This window comes from Vidua chalybeata, chromosome 3 (assembly GCF_026979565.1).
Source record: "Vidua chalybeata isolate OUT-0048 chromosome 3, bVidCha1 merged haplotype, whole genome shotgun sequence".
Taxonomy (NCBI): Eukaryota; Metazoa; Chordata; class Aves; order Passeriformes; family Viduidae; genus Vidua; species Vidua chalybeata.
The window spans coordinates 77345425-77358871 of NC_071532.1; the positions used below are offsets into that span (position 1 = coordinate 77345425).

The following is a 13447-nucleotide window of genomic DNA, read 5'->3' on the forward strand; positions in this document are numbered from 1 at the left end:
CATATTCTGTCGTCAACAACATGAAGAGTCAGAAAATAAAGCCTCTACTGCCCTAAATCCATTAAAATAGGTGCATTTTACAATGAGATACACGTCTGAAAGGTGGCACAGGCACAGTTACCAGTTGAAAAAGATGCCGTACAGAGGGTCAAAACATGTAGAAAGCCTAATGAAAAGGGACAGCCGGGTTTTACAGTCTGGCAGGAGGATAGCACTGAGATTAGGGGATTGAGCAAAAAGCCGGCGTGCAGAATTGCAGGTTTTTATATAATGGCTTTAGTAAGTATCCTTTAGGACCCAGCGGCAATGTTCAGTGAGGCAAACTTGGTGAGTAATGGCCAATCATTAACGGTGATGAGGGAAAAGCGCTGAGTGCGAAGCCGCCGAGAGCCTGTCGAATGCATCACGCCGGGGACGCGGCGTTTCTGCCGCTGCTCGCCGAGCAAGGCGACGGGCCAGAATTAGAGTTGATTCAATGTTTAAGCCCGGGGGGACTTGTACGACAGGAGGTCACTGGAGTGCAGAGTGCCCGGCTCCCATTTCCAGCAAGATGCCTTATTTCACAAAACTCCTTTTATTAATCTTCTGCTTAGCTCTTCTTGTGGAAAGCAGGAAGCACAGGAGGAGGAGGTGGACGACCCATCTGGATGTGCAGAGGGCAAGGTAAGGGTTACTAAACCATGTCTGTATCTTTTCCTGCAGTGTTACAAATACATTACTACAGGAATATAAAAACCTACTCTGTCAATGTCTTCATGTGTATTGTGTGTGCAAACAAATAATGTTTTTATAACAGTCTCTGGTAGTATAATCAGTTTTATGGGTAAGTGGACAATACTATGGCTAACCTTGATTAACTGTGAGTGAGGCAGGTTTTGCTGAGTTCACTGCTTCAGCATGGATTGTGGTAAAATTATTCTTAGCCATACATGAAAATTTCTGAGGGAATTCAGAGGAGTTGCAGTTAACAGAGATGGTCAAATGTGCCAAACTGTTTAATGTTTCAGCACTGTTTCAGGGCAGATTATTCACCTGCTTGCTGCAATGTCTGTGTTACTTATGTTCACTTGGAATTGCCCATTATGCTCTGACAATTAGAGATGGGGATGTTAGTTAGCACACGTTGTAGTAATTGATAACAAATTAAATCCTGGAAGTTAGCCAGGGATTGTAAAATTAAAAATATTTTTTGAAGAAGTACATGGAAGCTTAAAAAAATGTATTTTAAAGTTAAGTGAAAGCACAAGAACGAGTTAAAGGTCTTAGTAAAGTTTATTAGATTTACCACTGCTGAGATTTGTCTAGAGGTTTACGTTAGAAAAGATAATCTTCCAAACCTGCCAGACAGTCTGAAGTATGTTATCCTTTTTTGTGGTTATATCATCCAGTGGCAATTATATCTTACAAGACTATTCATTGTTTGAAGGGCTCAAAAATAAAATTGGGTTAATCCATCTTATTAAATGGTTTCAATGTGGCTGTAAACTTCCAAATTTTCATTTATTTTTGTGGACTTTTTGGTTTGTCATTCAACACTTTTATAGGGAGTGTTGTTACTTGAATGTTTTGAAAAGAAACATGATAAATTGGAAGCAAATAAAACATAATATGCTATCAGATTTACACTACTTATTGAAGAAATACAGTGGCATATGCTTTTAGTGATATAAATGTTAAAAAGCTGAAACAGCCAGGGCCTCATCCTGAAATCCTATAGACAACTGAAATTTTACCACTGATGTTCACAGAAACTCAATTATTGAATGAGATCTTTCATTGAACTCTGAAAATATTCCAAAGTCTGTATTCTGAGGAATGTGGGGGATTGAACAGTAGCACTTCCTTGCAAACCTTTCTGTGTAGTAAAGATTGCATACTTTGAAGTCATAAAATAGTGTAAATCCTTCTTTAAATATCAATTTGCCCTGAAGTGAAAACTTCCCTGCTTTAAAAGTTTTGTACTTTATTTGAACTCAGAGAAAAGTTCTGTAGTGCTGATATTTTCGTGAGTTGTAACAGAGTGGAAGTCAAAGCACTTCTAAAATTATTTTTATAAATACACTACAAAGAATAACAATACTATTTAGTATTCTGTGGTGTAATGATTGAAATGAACAATTTTCCATCTAAGTAGGATCTGAGGAACTATATGGCATATATATACACACACACACATATACAATTCCTATGCAATGTAGTTATTTATAAAATCAGGTTGGAGGGATGAGGGATTCTCATTTGTTAAATGAGAATGACATTTTAAATACAGAGAATTCTGCAATGTTGCAACAAAAAGATGTGTATGGAGCAGTGTCATTAATATTTTAATTTTCCTATTCAATTATATTTCAATTTCTTATATTTCAGTATTCAATTATATTTATTTTAAATTGAATATTCTTTATCAATTATGTAGAAAAAATTAGTTGTCCCTAAAACAACAATGAATAGTAAATTACTAAATTAGTAAAATAATTAGTAAAAGGAAACTAAAACTAGTTCCTAGGCTGGTTTCCTAGTCATGTAAGAGAAATTAAAAGAATTATCTTTTAAATTATTTCATCACATTTTCTGCTTAATATTTCTCTTGCTGACTTACTATAAGAAACAAAGTAAATTTTACAGTACACATTTCTTATTAAAGAAAATTTATTCCTATATTGGGGAATTACCAACCTTACAGTTGGTAAGTTTGATATTTTGTGTCCACTAAGGTGATAAATCAGCCTGATCTAAAGATCTTATGTGGACTTCAAGACTATTGCTTGGGTTTGCAGGTGCAGAACTCCTTCGGTGCTGTAGTTTCTCACTTGGACATTGCACAGAGGCTCCCGGGGTGCAGAGGTCCTTCCCTGCAGAGCTCTGGGTGTGGCTGCGAGTTCTGGGACAGCTCTCTGCCACCATTCTATGGAGATGTTGTTGAGCCTGTGCCTAAGTGGGAAAGGAACATGGGGAAAGTCAGGTTAGGAAGCCAAATTAAGAATTGCCAGGTTAAGTTGTCTGTGCATCCTTAATTACTCCTGGTTGTTTGTGTTAATACCTTGTAACACATTGGTTTTTTCCATGAGCAGTGCCTTGCTCAACATGCTGAATGGATAATCCTTGCTTGATTAGAAACTGCCTTGCATTTAATTCTCTTACTCCTGCATCCCCCCTTACTGATAACACATCTCTCCTCCTACAGACTGAGGTACAAGAGAAAGAAACAACTGCCTGTGTGCATCACTGCCCTGACTGTTGCCCGAGATTGCCTCATGCTATGCTCTGGAGAGCCCAGGCCTTGTGTAGGAAATTGGTGTGTGCTCATCCAGTAGCAGCTCCTGGCTTCATACTTTAATAGTAGTTTTTCACATTTTCCATGGTGTACAGCCCCTGCCACTTATATTGAGAAAGTGAAGGATATCAGTGATACTTGTTTCTATGAAGCTGAGGGTGTTCTTGCTGATGTGCAAGATGTACAAATGGTGCATGAAACTCAGGGCTCTAGAACTGTAACAGCATTGTTGGTTAAAAAATTTTGCATTTCATTTTGTTATGGGAATTCAAGTGATGAATGAATCACGAAGTAGAACCTTTTGTTGGAATCTCCCGGGTGGCTGCTGGACAGGGCATGTTTGCCCCAGCCTTACCTGCACACCAGAGAATAAATTTACACAGAGAAAGAGCAGCCCGGTGCTGAAGGAAACAGTGTAAATGTGGAAAGGTGCAGGTGTGTGTGTCAGATGGTCTATGTTGCTGTGTAGATAGCTGGCATTTTCCAGAGGGCTGTGTACACAGTTTGGGCTCATGCTGGGCAGGTCAGACTTGCTGAGGGTAGTACTGGCTGTACAGTGTATGTAGCTGTGCTTGCATCTTCCTCAGAGCCTTACCAAGTGCCAAACAAGTGCTGCTGGAATGTCCAGCACTGAGTTTTTGAAATGGTTTTGGGTACTCTTCAGTAGCTCAGCAGTGGCTGCCTCTCAGAAATAGTTAACAAATGCTGGCAATCCTGCTAGATTATCCAGCTGGACAAAATTTCCAAAAGACAAAAAGAAACTCTAAAAATTAGTGGTTTTGTTAATATTTACTGCTCTGTAAAAATTGCTGATAATGCTTCTGGTAATGTCTATTGCTCTGCATAAACTGAGAACTCAGGAGTCATTTAGCATCTCTGTTGTGCCAGTGAATACCATGTTTCCAGTGACCTGTGCCCACCCTACTCTGAGTCTGCCTGTTCCTCTCTCCTACCAGCCATGTACTTCATGTACTTCAACAGCAGAAAAAACTGTCTCTGATACAGAAGTGGCTTTGGCCTGTTCTTAGCTAACAACTTCCTGCCAAGGTTTTTGGAAGTGGTCAGTCCTTTGAAGAATCTCTTTAGAGATGCCATTTTCAGGGCATGCTACATGCCAGCCTTAGGTTGGGACCCAGAAGCAGAAGGCAATCACCAGGACACAGCAGCACGAGGCTCAGCACACAAACTGTTTTTCCAAACAGCATTCCACTGGAGCAAGCAGTCTGGTGATCCCTGCTGAAACTGCTGCTGCCAGCAGCAACTTCCCTCCCTTGCCTTGTGGAGCTGCATTTTTCCCCATTTTTCAACTGGATACTGCAGACACATCCTCTAGCCTGTGGTACCTCTCAGCCCTCACAGATCCTCTTTGCTCTATTGGGGATTTCTCAAAAAACGTGGAGTTTGTTAGTGCTTCAGTGATTGAAATGTGATAGCCATTTTTTACAGGTGTATGTCTAACCTGGGGCACAACTCCAGGGCACTGTTGAACCTCTGGTGCAGGGTTTGATGCCTACTGAAGATTTTTTTCCCAACACTGCAGCATCAGCCAGGGCCAAAGAGCAATGTGAAAAAAAAAAACAGGGAGAGAATGTGTGTGACAGCAGTGATTGTGCACACCCTTTGAGTTTGTGTCCATCCTTTTCCAGAGTCAGATTTAGTTTTTCTAGAAATATGGCAAGGAAAGTCACTTTCCTTTCCTTCCTGCTCCCAGCATAAGCCCACAGATGAGTAAGTGTGAGGCATGTTACATCCAGAGCTAGGGCAACAGAGTGCCTCTTCCCTGGGGCTCTATCTTGTGGAGATGCCAGGCCTTCCTGGGCAGCTGGGGCTCCTAAAGCACTTGAATTGGTGGCCCTGACAGGCATTGGAAAGAGACTTCACCAAAATCGAGTATCTTGATGTTCCCAGTTTGTCAGAAATTTCTCAACCATATCTAATCCCATGTGATCCATGCATATTAAGATTAAAGATACACTCATAACACAGTGGTGATAATAAATTTGGAATTCTCATCTAGGAGTAAGCTAATCATTATGACATTCATAAACTGTTCTTGTAGCTTCTCTTTTTAATTTAGCTTCTACCCCTTTGTGTTGCAGCAGTCACATGCTCTGGTGGTTAGAAAAACAGGAGGCCTTGTACCTTCCTTGGTGCTGGGTTTACACAGTGTGCATCTCCTCCAGCTTGCTATGGCTGCTGCACAAAGTGAATGATGCCTTCACCTAATGCATTTTGGGATTATTTCCCCCTGCCAGAGAATATACTGAAGAGTGGTAAGATTTTCACTGAAACTGTAAAAATACTTCTCTACATCCCCATATGTAATTGGAACCAAGGCCCCATGAACGTGGTACCATCTTGTGACCAAAATCCGTCCTGAATTCTGCAGGGGAAGGTGCAGAAACCTGCCAGACTCTGGCTGCCAACAGCTGTGCCACACTCAGGATGGAGACCATGGTTCCTTTCAGGCTCTGCACTTAGCCATTGCCTCATGCCCTACAGCACGAGGCAGTTTCCAGTCTGAAAGTTCTTCATCTGGCTGGAAAGGTCTGAATGTCTGCGAAGACACCTGCTCTTTTTTGAATCCTGCTGAGCTGTTATCTGTAATTTCTCATGTCATCAAGAATTAATTATCTTTGATATATTTGGCAATAGAAAAAGCATCTATTTTATGCAATTGAAACAATTCTGAGTAAAAGTGACTGAAAAGGAAAATATGTTTTAAAAAATGAGGGCAATAATACAGAAGCTTTACAGAAGCTCAATGAGCTATCTGTTGCCTTCTCTTTAAACATAAACAATTCTTCACAGAAGTCAGATTTATCAAATTCATGCCCCTTGAATGAAATATAAACAGCAATAAAATTATATATGAAAAATATGGCAAAAAAAAAGACAAAGGGAGATGGGTGGATTTAAATGAATAATGGTGAATTGCAGAGAATGCATAAAGCTGAAAGAAACCCTAACAAATCTATAACCAGAAATGCTAAAGACCATAAGTACATCAGGGAGGATTTATGAGATACTGGTGATCAGATTGTCAGTACAGGCACCCTGCGGGCGGCAGTGTTCAGAGCACCCTTCAGCTCCACGAGAGCACTGGCAGCTTTGCTGCAGGTAACGAGATGGTCCCTATGCCAAACAGCATGGGGGACTGCCAGAGAGGGGCAGAAGACACAGCACAATTATTGTTAAACACTATTATAAAGAATTTTTTTCTTTTTCAAACAAACTTGGTCTTGAATTAGATTAAATAGACAAAAGTAGTCTATTTAAATAAATTTTAAAGGCTGTGTAGACTTCCTGTCATTAAAAATATTTCAATACAAAAACATTGTAAATGGATTAAATTGATTAAAAAGGGACTGTCAGAGCTCTTTCTGTAAAACCTGAATTGGCCGTCATAATACCTGAAGGATTGGGCACGAACTGATGATTAAATGATGGTTATTAAATGCAACCCCTGGTTCAGGATGTGCCTGAAAACCTCTTTTCTTCCTAAGACAGTATCCATGTCCCCAGCCAGCTCTCTAAACCTCTGTAGCCACAGACTGTTTTCAGCAGCTCTCCTGTATGCTCTTTGCTGTTTGATGATTTTTAAATAATTGATCAAAACGTAGCATTTCAGTGAGGCTGACCTATTGATTTGCAAGATAATACTGCCAGGGTTTTTCATATTAATTCCTTGTACAATGTGCAATCCAGTGTTTTAATTGGGCTTTTTTACCCCCTTCTTTGAGGAGAGAGACTTGATTGAACATTCCCTGGTACTCTGGCTTTTCCCTGACAATTAAAGTCAAGCAGACACAGGGAGATCCCTTTTCCGGACTTTCGGCTTGTCGGGCACAGTGCAGCGGATGGTGAAGTGGAGCGCTTTGGCAGCAGCCCTAACTTTGCAGCGAAACAAAGCCTCCCCCTGAAGCAAGCAGTTAAAAGCCAAGCTTTTGCCTCCAACCATTCCCATTAATAGGTTGTGCTTGGTTTTACACCCCTGCTTTTGAGTAACCATAAAAGCCTTGTCGAGAGGGTGCTTGCTCCAGCTGGCTCTTTCTCACAGCCAGCAGGGAGAGAAGCTCTGACATCCCAAATGAAACAGGAGCCCAAAACAACCTGAGGGAGATCCAACTCTTCCTATGTAGCATGTGCCCTAGGGTACGATGGGTTATGTTCCTTCAAAGCATCTATTTGATACAATTAATTTTACATCCTGTTACTTCCTTTTCACCTCCTTATTGTAAGGAAATGGGTCATTGATGTTAACAGCAGCTACCAACACCCTTTCGGTTTCATCATTTCTTTCCTGAACTGACTGCTCTGATGGGAAACTTCTGATTTGTGATTTATGCTCCCTTTGGCTCATACTTATCGTGCTTTATATTTTAATGAAGCTAAGAACATCCCTTTCCATACCCATACTTATGAGTGGGGTGATTGTTTTGTAGGTTCTGAATTCTTGACCAAGACTTTAAGCCTAAGTAGTCTCTTTATTTTTCCTCCAAGATCTTTTGTTCTATATTTTCAGTCATATTTATTCCGTACAGGAAAAGGAATCTTAACCTTTTGTAAAAAGTTATTTCTATTTATCACAATTACTTTTAGTAAGTTACTGGAAACCAGCTAATTGCAGCAGTACTTACAGCATTGCCAGCTCTTATGTCCAGATCCAAGGGATTGAAGGACTTTAATGGTCCAAGTCTTCCACTTGCACCACTGGAGAACAGTCAGGGATGCTGATCTGGATTTTCTTCCAGCACTGCATGCAGTTTGTTTGTCTGCTGGTTAGTTATCCCCTTATGTGATTTTAGTGACTATCTTGCACTTCTCTCAGGGGTTTGTTGTCATCCTCATTCCACTGTTATCATACAATATCTCAAATAAAAAGTAAGAATTTTTCCTACCTTAATGTTCAGAAAAGTGAGGTGAGGGACTGAAGGCTTCGTTAGATAAAACTCCTCTCTTCCTGCTCTTGTGGGGAGGAAGGGCTGCTTTTGTTGTTGCTGAAAGCCAGCAGACCCTCTGTCCACACAAACTGCTGGCACTGAACTGGTGAAGTTAATGGGGCAGTTTCCAAGTAGTGTGTGACATTGCGTGACCAGCATGGAAAAGAGATTTTTTCATTACAGTGGTGCCTTGGTACCTGGCCAAATCCTGGCCAGGTAACGTGGGACACCCAGCTGCTTCCTCTGGTGCCTGCTCTCAGCTGTGGCATTCACTGCATCGATGCTCTCTGCCCTCTCATTCCTGGAGCTGGGATGTCTGGGGCACAGGGAGCACCGTGTCCTTGGGGCAGGGCAGAGGAAGCAGGGCTGCCTGTGGGGCACAAAGGTCTGAGCTGATGCTGTGGAAAGGCAGCTCCGTGTCTGTGTTTTGGTGCTGGCAGTCTCCCCGCAGTCCCTGGGACTGTGCCTGCAAAGCTGCTGCTCTGAAACTGGGCTGGCAGTTGTGGCACTCGGGCACAGAGACATCGGAGCCATGCTCTTGCTGTCTTTTGCAGTCACATCTTTAAGAAGAATCGTGACTTGACCAAAGCCAGGAAGGGAAAGACGGAGCAGCTTCTCAGAGTCGATGAACACGACTTCACCATGCGGCCGGCCTTCGGAGGTGAGGATAAAATGGTTCTCTTAATTCTGTGCTGATCTAATTAAGAATAATCTAGTTATCCAATTAACAATCTAATTAAGAGCCAAGCAAACAAACCTCTGCCGAGATGCATCAGTGTGAAGGGAAAAGTCTTGGTGCCAATTCAGAGAGGCCTCCTTGCCCTCTGTGCATTTCCTACATTCTGTTACCAACAACTGTTGCTGCAGTTGGCTCTGTTTTTGGCTGGCGTTCCCCAGAGTTCAGGATGGACCCTCCCAGTAAGTGTTTCACTCTGTTGAGAACAGGAACAAGCTGCAGGTTTTAATATTCACTTACGGTTGTGAAGTTGCAATGAGCTTTTCAGCAGATGTGATTAAATTGCAAAGTAAAGAACTCATTGGGTGGATCACAGCCTGCCATTACTAGGAGAAAATGAAATACTTTTGTAAAAAAAAAAAATTCTTGTCTCAAACTCTCATAAGCAAATAAAAGAGTGGGAGGGGAGACCTCTGCCAACTTCACTTCTGCCTTCAGCCCCACTCAGTTACAGGAAAGTGCTTGCCTGACCTTTCTAGACTCACTGCTGCAGAGATAAGAGGGTACCTGAACAAAAACTGCTGGAATACCAGTATGGCAATCCCTCTTCTGATTACATCAATAACCAAATCCTTCCAGAGCTAAGGACAGAGTTTTCTGTAGTTTTCACTGAGTGACTAATGCTGCATCCTTTGTCAGTTGACCATCTAGGGTGAAGGGCTACTTCTCCCTGCCCAGGGGGACTCACGAGTGTTGTGCCCTTTGTACCTGGTCCATAGAACAGAGCTTCTCAGACCTGCCCGTTCCTGGCGTGGCTCAGAAGATGCTTCTTGCCCCTCAGTGCGGATGTGCCGTTCTGAGACCACAGTGCTGACCCCTGCTCACAATTTATAGATATATTTTCATACTCCAGAGTTCAAAACCTGTCATAACCAGTGTTCCCTGCCCCTGCAATGTTATTTACCAGCAAGTTGTAGTCCAGCCTAAACATTGGAGGCAACTTTTTTCTAATCAGCTTTAACTTGGTCTTCTACTTCTAGGGTTGAAGAGTTTGCCTTAAATTGCCCTCTGGGTGGAGCATAGGCAGATCTTTCTGGGGCTGGTGGGAACACAGTGAGCCCCTGGTGCAGCTGAGGCTCAAGGATGAGGTCTGGGAGCTGGCTCTGGAGGCACTGGGCTTCTTTATGAATTGGCTGTAGAAGTGCGAATTCACCAAAGTGCACATGCCTTCCTAAATCCTAAATCCCAGGTATGCCCTCCTGTGCTATGAGGCCAGAGGATGCGCTTAAGTTTTCTGATTTTTTTTTTTGGGTTTTTTTTTTTTTTTTTTTTTTTGAGCTTGGCTGTTGACTTCTGAGTGCCTGATACAGACAAACTGAAGGTGCTATCTGTCCTCTCTGCAGCTGATCTGTCCTCTGGACAAAAGACCTGCTGGTCTGATGGATGGAATGATAGGGTTTCTCTGGGAGGATATTTGGACTCCCTACCTTGACTCAGTTGGAGACAGCTGGGGAGCCATGGTGATTTTTTGTTTTTTCCCCCCTAACTGGATGTATGTCAGGGCATCATGCCTGTTTTGGGGGGAAGCTGCAGGGTTTTGTTCTGTTGTGCTGATGGTTTGGCACCCAGTGGCACCACTGCACTGTATTTCTGGAAACAGATCTGAATTTAACTATTTTCATCAGTGTCACAGGGTCCTTGAAGAATGCATTTGAGCACAGGTCACACCAAACAGACACATGTAATTACACAGATACTCTTCTAGTAAAAACATTTTAATCTTTTTTTTGCCTTGTTTTCCCATGCTACCTCCCATCACAACATCGAGATTTTTCTAGAGCCAAAATTTGGAATAACATTTATAAAACTGAGAAATACCCCAAGAGCCTTTGCTGAGAAGTTTCCTTTTTTATAAAGGAAAAACATGATGGGTTTTTAAAATTTTTGCTTAAAACCTCCTTAACTTGCAGAGATTCTTGGGACAAAGGTATTAGCAAAGTTGTACTGAAATTGCATGTGGTGAGGAGCAAAGCATGGAAACAGCTTTTGTTGAGGCTCCAGCCTTGGAAAGCCCAACACAAAAGCACAGAGATAGCAGGTGCTGCAGGTTCTTGCTCAGCTGCAGTCTTGCACGGTGTGTTTTTAGTGACAGATGATAAGCCTATTGGAAAAAAAAACCATAAAGGAAGGGGAACAAAAGTCTGGCAAGAGGTGATCCTCATAGTTCTGCCTGTACTGTTATTCGTCAGGCAGTCACAGTGATTTGCTACGCACCACGAGCCCTTCCAGCTTCTCGCTGTGGCAGCGTCAGACTGGTGTGGTCTGACCTGCAGAGGATAGAAAGGCTTTTGTACTGCCAAAGTGGAGAAAGGAGCCTGTGGGATACACGTGGCTGTAACTGGTCACTGCCCTAAGACCCCTTCTGAACTGAGATTCCAGCTCTGTGGCATTGCACCGGGCCTGTGATGTTACCGTGCAGGTGGGAAAGGCACCTCAGTTCTGGAAAATTACAATAATGCCATAAGTAAATGGTGAGTGGCACTAAGACTAAAAGAAACCCAGCACTGCTGATGGCTCCCAAGTTTGGTGGGCCAGCCTGCAATTCCACCCTAAGCTAAAAAGGGGATGGGATTTGGGCTGTTTTATGGTGGCCACGGTGACACTTGCTGGTCTGCAGAGGACAGTCAGAAAGCTGCCAGCCCAACACAGCTGTGACCACTGGGCAGAGCAGGCTGGGATTGTGCAAGGTGAAATGCAAAAAACAATATTAGAGAAAGGTGAAGGGCTTTTCAAGAAAAAGTATGTTTGTAAAGAGCAAGTAAGCAAAAAATGTTGTGTAAGTTGTGTTATTAACAGCCCAATAAGCATGGCTCAGCCCATTAGAGACAGACAATTGGGTACAGAGGCAATGACAAAGTTTTTTGCTTTGATGATGGTCAAAGAGCCTCCATAAGTTAAAAGAGACTGCAGGGTTTTTGACCCTTAGGGAGTTATCTCCATGTCAGTAACCTTGTTCTAGGTAGCAGATGTTCAGGTATTATTTACTATTATTAATATTTAAAGATTATGTAAATGTTTGTTTTGCTGCTTTCCTTAAACACCCATTTTAAGCATTTCATTTATGACATCTCATATTTTACAGGGAGCCTGTGAATAAGCAGCTTTAGTTGATACTTAAAATAGCTGTATCTTCTTTATTGAGGACCAGCCTAATGCTTTACTTTTATTATATTTGCTCATAGCCGAGTAGCCTAACGTCAGCTGGTCCTTGCTGCCCTTTCTGGGCAGTGCTTTTGCCAGGGTGGATGAACAGAGGGATGAATAAAGCACAAGTAGTTCACTGAGTGTTAGTGAAAAGGGCTGGAATAGAACTTGCTTCTCTGCTGATGAGCAGCCGTGCATGAGACGCAGAGGGACGAAGCCCTGCAGTCATGAGGAGGGTGATGAGCATGTCCTGCTGCTGGCTGCCTGGGAGCTGCCCACAGCCAAGAGGTCCCACAGGGGTTTGCAGTCTCTCTGGTGTGCACAAGATACCTGTCAGTAAAGAAATCTCAAACCCACTCGTTTCTCATGTACGTGTTTTTATCTCGGGGCCCTCATCTGCCTCCCTCCTCCAAAGATAGATGAGTGGACACTGTCTCAGAGAGAAACAATGAGCCTCTGAAAGCACTGCCAAAGAGAAAAATTAAAGAGATGTCACAAAGCTTTAGTCTCAGAGGTGGAGTGGAAAACTGACTCCAGGCGTCTTCACGGTAGCACGCTCTTCCCTCTCCTCCAAAGTCTGCTCCAGTGTTCAGAAATAAAAACCATGTTTGCACCCAGCTCTGACTGGGAACTGACTCACACTTTGAAGCTTTCATGCTGCTCACTGGTTGGTGTTTTTAGGTGTGGAGACACACTGGGATGTAACAGGCTTTAATGTTGGGCTCCTTCTGAAGTCATTCCTGCATGGGGCTTGTGGAAACCTCCTGGGTTCCCTGGAGAGGTTAGTCCAAGGCCAGACATTCCATTCAATCTGGGGCAGGGTTTGATACTCAAACTGGAGTTTTTGCAAAATGAAACAAGCCAAAATGAAACAAGCTGATTCTTTGTGTCAGAACCAGCCCAAAAAGTCCATTAATTTGGCTGATACTTTTCAGAGACTCTAAAGTGTGATCTGAAAAACTCTGCTGGATTGCAAGCTCTGAGCAAATTAGCCCTGCTTCCTTTTATCAACAGTATCCCCAGCTTTCATTTCGCTTCCTGTCCAGCAGTGAACATCCTACAGAGGAACCTGAGTTCTGAGATCTCTCCAGTGTTAATGTGTTCAAGATTTGTTGCTTATAATTCTCTAGGATGATCCTTCTATATTTCCTCCTTCTGAAGAAGAGGTGACTATTGATGAAATATTGTTTATGACAAAGAAAACCTGGTTGATAAGGGCTTTTTTGCATCTAATGCTGTAATCAAAGTTAATTGTTCTGTCTACCAGTTCTGAGCTGTTTTGTTCCTTCACATTCACACCCGCATCATACTCTGCTCCCTCTCAATACAGAGGGTTTTTGTCTTTTTGCT

General features: G+C 42.5%; 1 protein-coding gene across 1 annotated transcript in view; it reads left to right on the forward strand.

Annotated features, from left to right (window-relative positions):
* Positions 1-535: 535 nt before the first annotated feature.
* The window catches only part of LOC128786268 (gamma-aminobutyric acid receptor subunit rho-2), a 30717-nt gene continuing 17805 nt past the window's right edge, over positions 536-13447 (forward strand). Inside the window, exons 1-2 of the mRNA XM_053939427.1 lie at positions 536-663; positions 8772-8878. Coding sequence (XP_053795402.1) covers positions 551-663; positions 8772-8878 — 220 coding nt within the window. The 5' untranslated portion in view covers positions 536-550. The remainder of the gene's footprint in view (positions 664-8771; positions 8879-13447) is intronic.